At 39.2% G+C, this 16,681-nt stretch overlaps 1 protein-coding gene and 1 long non-coding RNA gene across 11 annotated transcripts in view; one reads left to right on the forward strand and one right to left on the reverse strand.

Moving 5' to 3' along the window:
- Positions 1-1,348: 1,348 nt before the first annotated feature.
- LOC117355616 lies at positions 1,349-14,990 on the reverse strand. Of its 2 annotated transcripts, XR_004538417.1 has the most exons (3): positions 14,852-14,990; positions 14,244-14,336; positions 1,349-1,857 (listed from the first exon to the last, which is right to left on the reverse strand). It is a non-coding gene; the product is annotated as an uncharacterized LOC117355616 (long non-coding RNA). The 2 variants fall into 2 exon arrangements; XR_004538418.1 differs by lacking the exon at positions 14,244-14,336 and having other exon boundaries at positions 14,852-14,982.
- Positions 14,991-15,534: 544 nt separating this feature from the next.
- The window catches only part of CTDP1 (CTD phosphatase subunit 1), a 287,209-nt gene continuing 286,062 nt past the window's right edge, over positions 15,535-16,681 (forward strand). For all 9 annotated transcript variants that reach the window (XR_004538415.1, XR_004538416.1, XM_033934443.1 and 6 more), the window contains exon 1: positions 15,535-15,913. Coding sequence is in view for 7 of the 9 variants with exons in the window: in XM_033934443.1 (XP_033790334.1) it covers positions 15,573-15,913 (341 nt within the window). In the remaining 2 variants the exon portion in view is untranslated. The remainder of the gene's footprint in view (positions 15,914-16,681) is intronic.

The following is a 16,681-nucleotide window of genomic DNA, read 5'->3' on the forward strand; positions in this document are numbered from 1 at the left end:
GGGTACTGTAAATATACTTCATCACACCCTTATTAGAAAAATTGAGGGCAACAGCCCAATAAGACTGACTAGGCATCACTATAGAATGGACATCTCCAGTGGTGGAAACTGAGTACGAAGTGAGCGATGTGTCAACCCAACCCAGAGGTAAGTCTTATTAAACTGAGTTCAAAGGTGGTGATTTTAGGAGTCACTAGGAGCAATTCAGAGTTTTAGCTGGTTAATGTAGTGTTAGGAATGGAAAGAAGCAGCAGTGCTACTGGCTTGTTCTCCAGCAGGGGGGTTTCCTTTATGCTAGAGGAAGGTCTCTAATCTTGTTAATAAAGACCAGATGAGCCTAGTTCCATGAATGACACCATTTTTCTGAGAATAGCAAAATTTCCTCTGGTCATCTGCTCCAGGGAAGAAAGCTTGACCCTCTCTACACAGTCTAAGTGAAATCAAGGATGAACTGTGAGTATCAGAAATGCACAGTAGGAGGCTATAGCTTTGGATTTTTTAACAGAAGGTGAAGAAGAAAGATTGTAAGTACAACTTTGGAAGATATCCATATCTAGCCTCTCCTTCAGTAGAGTGAAAGTTGCTCCAGAGGGTATGCATAAATAGAGTGATAAACAAACCAAAAGGTTCTGGTGGATGGGGAAGCATATACAGTGTATCCTCAAACTCAAACTGGTTGATCTTTACATCTCTGCTTATGGAGGAGATTTGGCTCCCTACAGCAGCGAGAAATAAAAATACTGGTTCTTGCTTTTCAGGATTATTATTTTGGTACTTTCTGTCTCTCCTTTTTTGGCCTCCCATATGTGCCAGCAAGGGCATTGCGATCTTCTCAAGAGTACAGTATCTTATGATCATCCCTGCCCCTGCCAAAATAAGATTGAAGATAACAAGACTCTCTGCATTTGCCCATACGACTCCCAGATTGTGGAATCTTCTGCCTATTGGTATCAGGAAAGAATCTTCCCTTAATAGGTTTAAAAAGGAGCTAAAATGGAGCCTGATAGTCCGTAGGATTTATCTGGCTAACAGCAGCTCCTCATTCACTCACTTCTAAAAAATCTAGCCAGCCTTCCTTGCCATTGTCCCAGCAGTGCCAGGGCAGTCTGGGGGTTGAATCTACGCAGATCCAGGAGTTAGCCAGCATTAATATTCGGTCTGCTTAGCAGAGAACTATCTGGATAAAATTAGACAGCAAAGAGGCTGAATATCACTGGGATCAGAGTAAATACAATATACTCATTCAGTGCCAGTATCTACATATGGTCCAGCACTGAATATCTGAGTATAAAAAACTCACAGTAGCCAGCATATTAAAAAAAACATCCCAACATTGACTAACACAATATTAAAATTATCCCAATGTTTTATTCATGAGGTTTTAAAGCTGGTGGTTGTCACAATACAGAAATGATAAAATCTGTAAGAGAGGCACAAGGAAAAATATAACTTTTTCTTTCCTTGTGGGTTTTTATTTAAAATCTGATATGCTTTTGATTTTGAATAATATGTTCAATAATATGTACACTGTCTTAATGGCATGTGGTATATACATAAATTAATTAATTAAAAGGAAAAAACACATCTCAACAGTTCCACAAGAAATCTCATCTACCAGGGATTATGATAAGTCTCAAATATTTACAAGGTAGCAAAAGATAAAAGTCCCTTTTAGATACAAATATGGTCTTCTTTTGTGTTCCTCTTCTGGGGTTCAGAATGGAAACCCATTTCTGATTTTTGTTTTCCTTCAGGATCCCAGACGACTAACTCACTTTCCTTGTAAGAGTTCCAGTTACAAAAATCACCACATCTTTTTCAGCACTTCAAACATATTTAAAGATAGTGCAACAGGACCTTCAATAAAAAAACAAACAAACCTCAGATTATTCCTGAAAAATACTTCCTTGGGAGAGAAACAAAATTGGTAATTTTATCTTTTGAAAGAGCAAATTTTTCCTAAGAGCTCATAAAACATTTCTCAAAACACTTCTTTCCTGGATGCTAGGGACGCACTAAAATTCAGTCCCTCACATATAAACTCTGGTTAGTATGGTATGTACTATGTTGGTCCCACTAGCCTTCTGAGGTATTACTTATTCAAAAACTAGAATGGTTCTTCTTTCCAGAACCTCCCTTAAATCTGCACTTCTTCAAATCTCCAGTGATTAGGGAAGCTGGTGTAGGGCAGCTCCTCTTCCTGTCGACTTGGCTAGTTTCTGATCTGAAGAAGAAGGATTACCTTTGAAAGCTTATCAAAGAATGCACTTTAAGTCCAATAAAAAGGTATTACCTTTATTCCTTTTGTTCTATATATCATCTTAAAAAGTGGGCTAACACAGCAATCACACTATTTCGCCCATTACAGAGAAAATCTAATCTACTAAAGGGTTCCTTTCAGAAAATATTTTCAAGGGATTCACCCGCATGACATTTGTAAAAAGTTATTTCTTGGCACAAAGTCTGCAGGGCTTCCAAATCAAGGGCATTCGATCACACACCAGCCGTGGTGAGCAATGTTACTATTGTATCTAAAACAGATGTCTTTGCTTCTTGTATCCTAGGCAGTTAAATATGTGGGTGTGGTTCAGTTAAAAGTGCCCTGTTGCAAGTGAAGACTGGGAGAACATCTGCTTCTTAATGCACACCATCTGCTAATACCAGACATCAAGTCATGCATCTTTACAGAAAAAGTTTGGGACACAGCTAGAGGATCTTCCAACTGCTTTCACCATAGTGCACCAGCTCATAGATCTGCTCAGTTCAGTGTCTGAAAATGTTTATACAAAGGCTGGGATCAATAAATTAAAAACCAATAAGTTACTAACAAAGTTTAAGTGGTACTGGGATCCAGACTTAAACATATGCTCTGTTTGTCAGAGGACATACTGTAGATAGAGAGCAGCCAACAAGCCATTCTTTATATATGGCTGAATTTTAAATGTGTATGTGTATGTCTGGGTGTAGGTATTATTACTTTCTATGATTCTACATACTTACTAAAGAAAGTAGACTTCTAATCTCAAAACAGCAGTTTACTTTTAGATTCTGGAGTCATATTTCAGTATAATAAGCAAGGCTGTAAAATCTGTCATGGCACGTGTTCTGGAAAATCAAGAATTAATTATGGCAACATTAAAAAAAAAAAAATCTATACTCTCTTCTGAAGGGGTTCAAATGTAAGTCTATAATGAATATAAAGTAGATTTTTTTGAATATAAAGTGGAGAACAAGACCTCAAGTGCAATTTTCAACTCAAGTACAAGCCTGAAGTAATCAAACCAGCAGACCTCTATCATAGGCCAAAAAACTCCACTGTTTACTTCAATTTCAAAAGACAATTATTTCAACCCAGCTTCAGGTATTTTGGTCAAAAAAGAAAAAAAAACTCTCAATTAGATTAGTGTGGCAAGTAATCATTCAACAGGCGCTCATTGAAGCAAAATTGGCAAAAAAATGAAGAGTCACTATGTACTTCGGCAAAACAATCTGATCATGCAGACATCCAAAAATCACAGCAACAAAAAAATCCCCCCCCAAAAAATGTGGAGGGGCATAATCGAAAGGGACGTCTAAGTCCGTTTACGTCCATCTAGCAAGTCGTCCAACTTTTTTTTACTTTCGAAAATCATCTAATTATACGTCCTGCCGATCTGATCATCCAAGCCACTAAATCTTTATACCACATTTCCGTCCAAGTCCAAAACGCCTAGAACAAGCCCTGTTGGATGTGGGAGGGGTCTGCAAAGTGATGGACTGCACACCCAGACATGCCACCTAAATAGTACCTTACAGGGCACTGCTGTGAACTTCACAAAAAGGGTGCCATGGCTTCTCCTCACTACAGCTCCCTTATAGGTGACGGTGAGCCCTCCAAACCACCTCCAGAATCCCCTAGACCCACTTATCTACCACCCCAATAGCCCTTATGGCTGCAGGAGCCACTTATATGCCAGTAAAAAAGGTTTTGGGGGTGTATAGGGCAGTGCACATGTTTAAGTATCAGTGCAGTGATTACAGGGGCTTTTGGGCATGGGTCCTCCTCTCCATGAGTCCCTAACCCACCCCCAAGACGACTTAAGCTGCCTCTGTGCTGGACAACTAGGCTTTCCTATGCCAGGCGGCTAGGTGATGATGGTCTGGAGGCTGAAATTTAAAGTTGTGAATAAAATTTTTATGGGGATGGGGGGTTGGTGATTACTGGGGTAGTGTGTGGGGGTCTGTGTTATGTGTTTGCAGTGCTTATCTGGTGAGTTTAGGTGGGTTATACAGCCCGTCGATTCTGGACTGTATAACTTTTGGTTATACATGCTGTACGACTAAGTCTAAGCCAGCCCATGTCCCGCCTAACTCTTGACCTCAACACACCTCCCGAAATGCCCCGTTTAGCTTTGGACATTGAGCGGCACTATGAAGGCCTAGGTCGTTTAGAAATACGTCCAAAACCCGTTTTTATTTTCGGCGCTTGGACGTTTTTGAGAAATGTTCGTCCAAGTGCCGACTTAGGTCGGTTTTTGAATATTTTTCTCTTTCGATTATGAGCCCCATAGTCAATATTTCACATAAAGCACTTAACTGTCCAACATGATCTTCATCCGATGTATCTCTGTCCTGGAGGTTATAGAGTTCACCATACTACTGCGTCCCAATCTTTCAACGACTTCAATTCACCAGGTAGAGCGCATCAACTCCTACTCTTCAGTTGTACAACCACCACATGCCTCACTGCAGCCAATAAACTTTACAACAAAAGCCACACCAGCCAACAAAACTTCCAACAGAAGACCCTGTTTCACAAACGCATCTTCAGGGGAGAAACATTTGAGAGAGAAAAAATAAATGAGGCGGCATCAAACTCTAACTGCACCATGCTACCACACTATTTAAAAAAACAAAACTGGCTGACATCAGAGAAAGGCTTGCCATTCAACCGCCAAATTCAAGCCCTTAGGTACACATGTCTGCAAAGAATAAATCTGAGCCTTATTGTGCTTTCTGGTCAGGAGCCATGTTGTGTCAAATATTTGCCTGTGCATTCCACAAAAAACTTTTTCATCAATTTTGTGGTCTTCCAGTGATATACCAAAGCTTGCACCAATGATTGTGGTATATTTGGATTCAGCACAAAAAGTTGTACTAGAAATATGACTTTTAGCTTTGTCAAGCAACTATCCTTTCTACAACCTGAGCCAAAAGTCGACCTTTTTTCACTATCTTCCATGGAACAAAAAAAGTGGGCCCAATAACGAGGCTCTTAACTTTGGAAGAAGTTAAGATTCTGCTCTAAGACTTTGCACATATTCACTGGATATCCTATTGTATTTACAGTAAAAATTTCATCAGCTTCTGAGATGGTCAAGTGGGGAGGCTAGCAGAGTCAGAGTTAATTTTGGATACCTGGAGTCAGAGTCATGGGTACCAGAAACTGAGGAGTTGGAATGAAAGGATTTATCTACCGACTCCACAGCCAGGGCTGTGGAGTCGGAGTTGGAGACGATTTTGGGTACCAGAAACTGAGGAGTCGGAGTTGAAGAATTTATCTACTGACTCCACAGCCTTAGAGGCTAGACCACTTGACATAGAATGGCCCTCAACAGAAGGATAGATATACAGAGGGAGAAAATAGGAAGAGAAGAAAAAGAAAATGGAAATGAGATCTTGGAAAAGACTAGGACCAAACAAACCAACAGGTAAAAAAGTTATAAAACAAAGATACAAAAACGCATAGCATATCCATATATTTTCAATCACTCAGTGACAGGATATTATCGGTATATTTGTAGACTAGTTTAAGACAGCAGCAAAGGCAGCTAAAAAAATTATCCAGGCAGTGATGTTTAGACGGTATCTGGAAAAATTATACCTTTAATACAGGCCTGCTGAACAGCAAGCTTAAAATAAACCCATCTCACCAGCCTGGAGTATTGTGTTCAGTTTTGTAGACCATATCTAGCGAAGTACATAAGACTTGAAGCGGTCCAGAGGAAGGCGATGAAAATGGTAGGAGGTTTGCACCAAAAGACATATGAGGAGAGACTGGAAGCCCTGAATATGTATACCCTAGAGCAGTGGTGCCCACACTTTTTTGACTTGCGAGCTACTTTTAAAATGACCAAATCAAAATGATCTACCAACAATAAAATTTAAAGAAACACAAAGTACACTGTACACAGAAAAAATGTTAATCATCATTTATATTTGGGGTTTTTTCAGAAGTCAATGCAGATGACTTTAAAATATGCAATGACACCTCAGTACAACTATACAAAAATAGACAAATATAGAATGCAAAGTTTACAAGTGGTGTCAGATTTCTGCACACCACTGCATAAACTTGTCAGATATTTAAATTGGGTCAAATGTTTCATTCCATATGTATTTTTCATACAGTCAGTTTAATTTCCATCCTATAAATTCACATAGAATTTTTCTTTTTTCAACCATCTTTATTTTCTCTTCTTTATTAATTTCCAGGTACTTTAGTTAGATTGTGAGCCTTCGGGACAGTAAGGGAATTTTTAAAGTACCTTCTTACTTCTCATTTATAATCTTAATGTATATTTTCTTCAAACCGCTTAGAACCTAACGGATGTAGCGGTATATAAGAAATAAATTACATTACATTACATTATACTAAACCGCAATGGTAAAATTATGTCCTTACCTGATAATTTTCTTTCCTTTAGTCACAGCAGATGAATCCAGACTAGTGGGATTACATCCATCAACCAGCAGGTGGAGACAGAGAGCACTTGATTTATCCTTGAGTATATCTTGGATGCACAGCCAGTATAGGTCTTCTCAAAGCAATTGAATTAAAACACAAATCAAATTAATAAAGATTCTCAAAACTCTCTTCATGCTATGTAGAAAAGGAAAATGCCTCATTAAATCTAAGGCATAAGACACAGAGCAACTGTTATTCCTTTCCTCGTGCGCTGCAGTGTTATAGAGACGTAACTCAGATTGGCACGCACTTCCTCACAATGTTCCATCTTATTTCTTTATCCATGCCCAATGCTTCATTTTCCTCAGCGCCTAGGACTGAATCATCAGAGCTTTCACAGATCAATTTCACCGTTTCTTTTCTTCTGGATATAATCACTCAAAAACCGAAAAGCAATGCAAATCCAGTTCATGTATATCCGATTTGGTTTCTTCAAAACTACAGCAACTCATCTAGTAAAGATATTATGCTCACTTATATCGTGTCAAAGTTACGTCCTTACCGGAAATATATAATGAGGCGGGATCAAAGGAAACTGTCCAATCAGATAGCCACATTTGAAAGCTCCATATTTCACTCTGAAGTTTGATTTCAACTTGTGTGAGGATCTTCGATCCTTTATTGAATATTTACTGAATGGTATTGGAGTCATAAGTTTATCTGAATTGCAACATAACATGTCCGGCTTCTTGTTCTTAGAGCTTTGCCTTTTAATTGTCTAAGGACTCTGGATATTACAATTAATCGTGCTAGGAATAATAATGAGCCCTATACTTTGATATTTATTGGAAAACGAACTTACCCAGGGATTGTATGGATCAGGAAAGCTGGAGATGGTTTATGAATATTAAGTCTGGGACATAGTGTCCTATACTTTCGAGACAATCTCATAAGACCAATATTGGAACACGAGGAGAAGATATGAGGATTAGATCCAAAATGTAGACAATGAAAATAAGCTTTCTTCAATAATAATATGTTTTTACATCTCCTTCCTTTCTATTTTAAATATTCTGAATATGGTATAATAGATTGCAGAGTATAATTGATTTTTGGTATTTAATGAGTCATAAATAGAAAATGGTGAGTTATTGAATTATTGAGAAAGGCAGTGACTAATAAATTTAAGTAAGTATTGGAAGAAATCTGCTTATAATGTCTGATATTCATGTGTTCTTTGTCTTAAAGGACACACATTTTAACAATATGTTAGACAATAACTTCAATTTAATATACATCAATTTAATATATTGTACTAAACTAAACTAAAGCCATATTTTTATATTAGCTATAATTCATTTACTGAGTTCACATATAAAGAAAAGATGTTACAACTGTAATAAGTAGCTGGAAAAAGTAGAGTGCACTATTTGAGGTTTCTTTAGTCTCTAACAACTATAAATCTGAATAAATTAATTCTTCTTAATTAATTTGTTTATGAAAATAATTTGTATTTCAATTAATATAGGTAAATAACATTTAATGCAATACAAAATAGAAGTCCCTGTAAAAGTAAATAATTTAGTTTGATGATTGTTATAAGAGTGACGCTTGAGATCTTCCTACAATTATTCTGAGGAAATCTCAAATATTTTATTAAAGCTAGAAATAGAGGATCTTGCTTTCATAAGGAAATGATAGTAGGTCATGTAATTATTGAATATTTTTAACTTGGTTTATAATTGTATGTTATAATTAATTGGAAGGTTCTTGAATTAGTTAATGAAATAATATTTAAAGATAACAACTTCATACTTCTTTTTAAAGGATGATTTTATTTTTTATTCTGATCTTTTCAGATATAAGAATGTAATAAGATTAGGATACTTTTCTATTTAAACTAATTCAATGTCTACTAAGTTAATTCAATTAATATTATTAATTTGAATGATAATTGATGAAAATCTATATTTTTCTAATATGATTATTTATATGTGCCTGGGGGAGTTTTTTGGTTGCTAGTCTTGATAAGCGCTTTCAAGTATTCGTATCATTTAATGGGTTGAGGGAGGGTAAAGGGAGAGGGGTATGGTGGGGAGGACTTTGGATGTGCATGAGAATGGTGTCTATTCATATTAATTTTAATAAACCTAAATATTTATGTTTGATTATGTTTCTGAGATTTAGAATTTATAATGGAGATTAAAATTTTCTCATTAAATGTCAATGGCCTTAATCATCATATAAAAAAAGGAAAAAATGCTTCCTTTCTTGAAGCAGCAAAATGCTGATTTATATTACTTACAGGAAACGCACCTATCATTGGTGGAATCAAAAAAGCTGGAAGGGGGTTGGGTAAAACAAAGTTTCTTTGCCCCTGCAGTTGGCAAAAAAGCAGGGGTTGCTAGTAAATAAAAAATGTACAGCTAATTTTAAATTAATTGATTCTGATCCCTTGGGAAGGTGGGTACATCTGGAAATGAGCATGGGAAATAATACCCTGGAATTGTTTAATGTTTATGCCCCAAATACGAATCAAACTGAACTTTTTAAGAAGTTACAACAGTTATTACTCCCACTTGCTGCTTCTAATTTAGTAGTATTAATAACACTGGCTTTGTTTATAGAAACACTTGAGTCCAGTGTAACTGAATCAAACATCTATATCTTTTAACATCTGGACCAAAAAGACTTGGAATCACTTAAGTAAGTAGTTAAGGACGCCTCAGCCCCACCACTCCACCGCTGTAATTTTATTTAGTATTACACCGGGAAGGCTGTGCGGTGCCTCATCATCGGCAGTCCATTAATATTTATTTTTTAGCAATTTTATTTTTTTGTGAATTTTTCTCAATCCCTTATTTGTGTAAATGTTAAATTTAGTAAAAATATAAATATTGACTTATCTCAGCCGCCTTGGGAGCCAGACCCGACATGTTTCGCACTGCTTGAGTGCTGTTTCAAGGGTCTCCCGGGGCTGCCGCTGTCAAAATTTATAGCAGGAGTCGGATGACAGCGGCAGCCCCGGGAGACCCTTGAAACAGCACTCAAGCAGTGCGAAACATGTCGGGTCTGGCTCCCAAGGCGGCTGAGATAAGTCAATATTTATATTTTTACTAAATTTAACATTTACACAAATAAGGGATTGAGAAAAATTCACAAAAAAATAAAATTGCTAAAAAATAAATATTAATGGACTGCCGATGATGAGGCACCGCACAGCCTTCCCGGTGTAATACTAAATAAAATTACAGCGGTGGAGTGGTGGGGCTGAGGCGTCCTTAACTACTTACTTAAGTGATTCCAAGTCTTTTTGGTCCAGATGTTAAAAGATATAGATGTCTAATTTAGTAGTGGCAGGAGATTTTAATGCTGTTATGGATACAATAAAGGACAAAAAACCAAGTAGAATTATGACGTCATTAGGATTAGATAATTTGGTGAATTCTTGTAATTTGAAAGATATATGGCGGATACTTCATTTTGATGATCGGGAATTTTCTTTTTGTTCACAAGTTCATAAATCCTTTTCAAGAATAGATTATATTTTTGTCTCAAATCAAATAGTACAACAAGTGACAAAAGCCACCATAGATCCTATCATTTTATCTGACCATGGTGGTGTATGGATTGAATTTCAGTTTGATAAGCAAGATTATAGCAGGTCTGTATAGAGATTCGATAATACATTGATTGCGGATTCAAATTTCCTTGAAGAATTTAAATTAAAAATGATTGAATTATTTCAAATTAATACTTCAGAAGATATTACTATAGAAACATTATGGGATACATTTAAGGCTACCATGAGAGGTAATATTATTTCATATTCGGCATATATTAGAAAACAAATTAAAAAACAATTTTCTAGTTTGGAAAAAGAAATTAAACATTTGGAAGCTGAATTGGTTGACAAGTGGGAGCAAAATACCCTACAGGCTTTATTAAAAGCAAAAGGTAAATATAATGAGATATCTTCAAAATTGATAAGGAAAGATTTGTTTTCTCATCAAACTTTGTATTATGGAAGCTCAAATAAGGCGGGAAGATTATTGGCAAATTATCTTAAAGCGAAGAAAAGAAGAACAAAAATTATTGCTACAAAGGATGAGAAAGGAGATACACATACTAAAATTGGAAATATTTTAAATCAATTTCTAAAATTTTATACAGACCTATATTCTTCTGAGCCTTATGAAGATAGAGAAAAAGATGGTTTAGAATTTTTGAATCTATTTGTTGGGCCGAAAATTCCTGAGCATATAAAAAAAAGTTTAGAAGAGCCTATATCATTAAAAGAAATAGAAACAGAGTTAAAATCTCTTACAGTTGGATGCGCTCCAGGTGATGATGGTTTCACTGTAGAATTTTACAAATCATTTCAAATTACCCTATTACCCCATTTATTAAATTTATATCAGTCTCAACTAACTAAGGGTTGCATCACAGGTACTATGGCAGAATCATTAACAATTGTTTTGCCAAAGTCAAATAAAGAGTCAACTTTGGTTTCAAACTACAGGCCTATCTCACTAATTAATGTAGATGGAAAATTTTTAGCTAAAACATTGGCTTTACGTTTAGCTAAGGCTCTCTCTTTTATTATTGATATGCACCAAACTGGATTTGTTGCTAAGAGACATTCATCTAATAATACCAGGTTGGCTTTTCACATGTTAAATTTAACAAAAGCCATGAATGAACCAGCTTTCTCTGTGTCTTTGGATGCAGAGAAAGCTTTGATCGGGTGGAATGGACCTTCATGTATCAAGCATTAGATTGGTTTGGTATAGGTTCAGGATTTATACAAATGACTGTATATTAATAATAATTTATCTGAGCATTTTGAACTCCTTGAGTCCTGACAACACCAGGCTCACCCAAAAACTTAAACTATCCTTCCCCTCACTGCTAGATTTCCTCCACAGTTTATTTAGCCAGGGCACAAGTGCACTGGTCCTGCAATTTGACCTAAGTAGTGCCTTCAACTTAGTTGACCACGCTATTCTTATGGACTGTTTGGAGACAATCGGTCTCTCTGGTAATGTATTAAAATGGTTCCAGGGTTTTCTGTGTAAACGTTCTTACCAAGTTTACAGCGACAACACTCATTCCTTCAGCTGGGTAAACTCATGCGGAGTCCCACAGGGCTCACTCCTATCTCCCACTCTGTTCAACATTTACCTGGCCGCACTGGGGAACCTATTGCAAAGTCTAAAAATCAAATTTTACATCTACGCCAATGACATCACCATTATCTTTTCCCTAACAAACCTAACACCCGAGACGAAGAATCACTTGGCATCCATCTTAAAGCAAATCGAACTAGGGATGGCTGATTTCAAATTAAAACTCAATTCAGAAAAAAACAAATTATTCCTGGCGAGCCCAAACGACAAAATCAAAGATTTATCAATTTCTTTGAATGGTCTACTCTTTCCGATTGTGGATTCCATAAAAATTCTGGGAGTTACTCTGGATTGCTACCTTACCCTTGAAGCGCACACAGACTTGCTGGTCAGAAGAGGCTTCTCAACATTGTGGAAATTGAGAACCATCAGAAAGTACTATCTCACTCCGCTTACTGGTACAATCCTCCATTCTAAGCTCACTCGACTACTGTAACATCATTTATCTGGGGTCTTTCAAAAAAATCACTCAAAGACTCCGAATCATCCAAAACTCGGCAATCTGATTGATTTTTGGGCTAAAAAAATGGGAACACCTAACTCCCAAAAGCTCCACTGGCTGCCCCTCGAAGTGAGAGTGGTGTTCAAATTTGCCTGTCTCTGTTTCAAATCCATTCTAGGTTCGGCCCCCTTAAACTTGGTTCCCCATTTCAACTTAGAATGTCCATCCAGACCCACACGCAGAGTACACCTATTTAGCCACCCAACACTAAAGGCCTAACGTTACAAAAGATACCTGAACAGAACACTTGCCTTCCAAGCAGGTCAACTGAACGATTGGCTGGGTAACATTATCACGCACTCCTCATCCTATCTAAGTTTCAGAAAACTTGTAAAAACAAACTTGTTTAACCAATTTGTAACCAAGTCCTCTCAAGCCTCTCCTCTCCAACCCTAACCGAATTGTTCCCAAAATCTCTTATGCCTCACCTCTGTATCATGCTCTCCTGTATTTTGATGATCTTACATTGTACCTGTATTCGCTGTTTGTCCAGCTCTTCTTTGTTGTAAACCGCTTCGAACTACCATGGCTTTGGCGGTATATAAGAATAAAAATTAATATTATTATTATTTAAAAGGTATCCTCTATGTGGGAAAATCTCTCTTCTTCAGAATCACAGGGCTTTGAAATAACCTTACTACCCCACTACAGAATCAGGTCTCCTTCCAACTATTCTGTAAGCACCTGAAAACTAGGCTTTTCACAAAAATGTAATGCTCTCCTCCCCCTTATACTCAACCTCCAAACCCAATGTGTTATCCCTTCCTGTATTAAGCTCTTGTAAACTGTGCCGAGCTCTATAATTATGGAGAGGATGCGGTATATAAACTTAAGGTTTAGTTTTGTTTCTTTCTTTCCTCCAGACTCATTCCATTCCCCAACCAACATCTCTCTCTGTCCCTCCACTAGTCCAACTTTTTCTTCCTCTCTTCCTGCCCCCTCCCCTTTCTTTCTCTCTCCCTGCTCCCCCTTTCGTTCTTTCTTTGTCTTTCTTTCTCTCTCCATGCCCCCCCAAAGCCACTGCCGCCGATTTCTTCCTGCTTCACTGATGCCAGGCGCGTACAAGTGCCGGGCCCACAATCCTTCCCCCACCCCCAACGTCAATTCTGACATCGGAGAGGAAGTTCCGGGCCAGCCAGGCAGCAATTGGCTAGTTCAGAACTTCCTCTCGATCGTGATTGACCTTTTGGGCACCCCTGCCCTAGAGGAAAGGAGGGACAGGGACATAATTCAGATGTTCAAATTGTATTAACATAGTTAACAAAATCTTTTCCAAAGAAAGGAAAATAGTAAAACCAGAGGACGTAATTTGAGGTTGAGGGGTGGTAGACTCAAGAGTAATGTAAGGAAATTCTTCTTTAGGGAGAGGGTGGTTGATGCATGGAATGCGCTCCCAAGGGAGGTGGTGGAGAGGAAAACGGTGACAGAGTTCAAAAAAGTGTAGGATGAACACAGAGGATCTCTAATCAGAAAATAATGGTAAATATTGAAGAACTAAGGCCAGTACTGGGCAGACTTGCATGGTCTGTATCCATATATTGCCATTTGGTTGAGGATTGGCTAGGGAGGGCTTTGATAGATAGGATGGTTTAGATGGGCTGGGGTAAACTTTGACGGAAACTTTAGGAGATGGAACCTAAGCACAGTACCGGGCACAGCTTTTGGGTTCTGAAACAGAAATAGCTAAGAAGGAGGAAATTTTAAATTAAATCAGTAATTTAAAGAGTGGGTAAGGTTGAGCAGACTGGATGGACCATTTGGGTCTTTGTCTGCCGTCATCTACTATGTTACTATAAATACTGAAACTGAATACATATGGATTAAATGAGAACGCTGAATATCAACATTTAACTTAAGCTGATGACTACACTGGATGAGATTTTACCTGATTTGTGAGGTTCACACTGTAAGAGTACCGCAGTGGTATAGGGTGCAAATATAAGAGTTGGTTCAGGGTGGCACAACCCGTCGACTGGTCCTGAATGATATTAAGAATGATTTGGGATTTTAACATAAATGCAACCATGAAGAAAAGCAAAAACAAAAAACCAAAATAAGTTTTCAGGAAATGGTAATAAGTGTATATATCAAAATCCTTTACTCCAAAGAAATTAAGATATCAAACCTGCAATCTGTGCAAAACTCTGCTGCACAACTCATCTTCTACTAACCTGGTACACTCATTTCACCCCTCTCCTTGAATCACTTCACTGGCTCCCTCTCTGCCTTTGCATACAGTTCAAGCTCCTATTGCTGACCTACAAGTGTGTTCATTCTGCTACCCCTCAATATCTCCTCGCTTCTCTCTCCTTATACCCTTCCCAGAGAACTCTGTTACTCAGATAAGCTGCTCGTAGCTTTACCTTTCTCCTTCACAGCCAATTCCAGACTTCGTTCCTTTCATCGAGCTGCCCCTTATGCTTGGAATAAATTACCCGAGTTTGTCCGCTAAACCCTTCCCTTACTTTGTTTAAAAACAGACTGACAACCCACCTTTTTGATATAGCTTTCAGTCTTTAACACTGTCCTCCAACCCAGCCAGCTGATTAACCGTTCCCCTTAACTGTACACATGATTGACATCCTGTTTGGCTGTTTAGTTTGTAAGATCTTTAGAGCAGGCACTGTCTTCTTTGTGACTGTACAGCGCTACCTACGTCTGGGGTAGCGCTATAGAAATAATTAATAGCAATAGTACCGTAAACAGAAAAGAATGACAGTGCCCGGTACAAATATGGCTGCTATCTACTTCCAACCTTCTCATGACGAAAAGATAACGTAATATCCGTCAATGCTTTCTACCGGAAGTTGTATAATACGTTCTGGAGGAGGAGGACCTGGAAAACAAGCGAGCCAAACGGTGTCATTTTTCCGTCCCCGGGCGGGAAGAGTGAACCTTCTAAATCCGCCTCTTTGGTTTGGCTATCGCTTTCACTCACGTTACTGTCTCTTTAAATTGTTGGCTCACGCCGAGTTGCGCCTGCGTGCGTGTCTGTGTTTGTGTTTGGAGGACTCCGAGTGCCCCCCCACCCCACCCCTTTAACAGAAAACATTTGTTTTGACTTTCTGGGAAAATTCTAGCGCCCATTCCGTTGAGAATATTGGGTCGGTGGGGCGTGGGTTGCCATAGCGACCTTCCTGTCCTTGCGCTATTCTCGGCACAGCAGCATCGCGGACGTCGGGCGACGCAGACTTGCGGTGTCCGGGCGCGGCGGATGGAGGACGAAGAGGCGCTGGCTCGGCCCAAGGAGACGGCCGGAGGAGCTCCGGTCGCGGTGGTCAACGAGATCCGCTGTCCCGGGCCCCGGCCGCTGCGATTGCTAGAGTGGAAGGTGAGCCGCGGGGCGGCCGTGCAGATCGGCTCCGTGCTGGCTGTCTGCCTTCCGCTACTCGCCCCGCAGCCGGAGCTCCCGGTCGCTGCCTGCAAGAGGAAAGAGGAGAGCGCGACGTCCGCGGCCCCGAGGGCTCAGAGGGCAGCCGAGAGGAGGCTCAAGTCGGACCGAGCCGGGGTGGTGCTGGAGCTGTGCGCGCAGCCCGGGCAGGTCGTCCCACCTGGGTAAGTAGAGGGAACTGGGCTGGAGGGGAGGGGCAGCGCCAGTGTCGGGGCAGCAGAAGGAGGGCGGGAAGCCCCACGTGCGGCTTCCCCGTGGACACCTCGAGGCTCGCGAGCGGCCTGGAGGCGAGGCTTGGCTCGGCTCCCTCTCGACCTAGTACTACTGTAAACAGGAGTCTCCTCCCGATACTGCCACTACAGAGTAAGCAGCTGAACTGTCACAGGAACTTATATACTGTATAAAACGGGCGTGGAATATTTTCATTAGGAGCAGTTGATCGGTGATGATTTAATATACAGTATTTGTATGAGTTTGAAATTCTTTTAGAGTCATTTCGGAGAAACCTGCAATAATTTTTTTTTTAGAATTGATATGTCTTGAAGAGCATAACTTTCAGTAAATAAGTTTAAAATACAGCTGTCCAAATTACTAGCCTGCCCAACAGGTGGTTCTAGGATTGCTCACAAGCTAATTGTCCCAGCAGAGTAACTGGTTCACTATTTTTCTTTCATGTGACTATGTTGTAATCTTGACTAGCCCCAGTTGGTGAGCAAATTCAAAAGAATATAAAAATAGCCTTACTGGATCAGACCAATGGTCTATCTAGCTCTGTATCCTGTCTTCATGGTGGCCAATCCAAGACACAAGTACCTGGTAAAAACTCAAATACAGTAGTAGCAATATTCCATGCTACCTATCGAGGGCAAGCAGTGGGAGTCTAGGACAGTTTCATTGCTGAAGTGGCCACGATGAATCATCCGTGGCAGCAC

The sequence above is a fragment of the Geotrypetes seraphini genome, chromosome 2 (assembly GCF_902459505.1).
Source record: "Geotrypetes seraphini chromosome 2, aGeoSer1.1, whole genome shotgun sequence".
NCBI classification, from domain to species: Eukaryota; Metazoa; Chordata; class Amphibia; order Gymnophiona; family Dermophiidae; genus Geotrypetes; species Geotrypetes seraphini.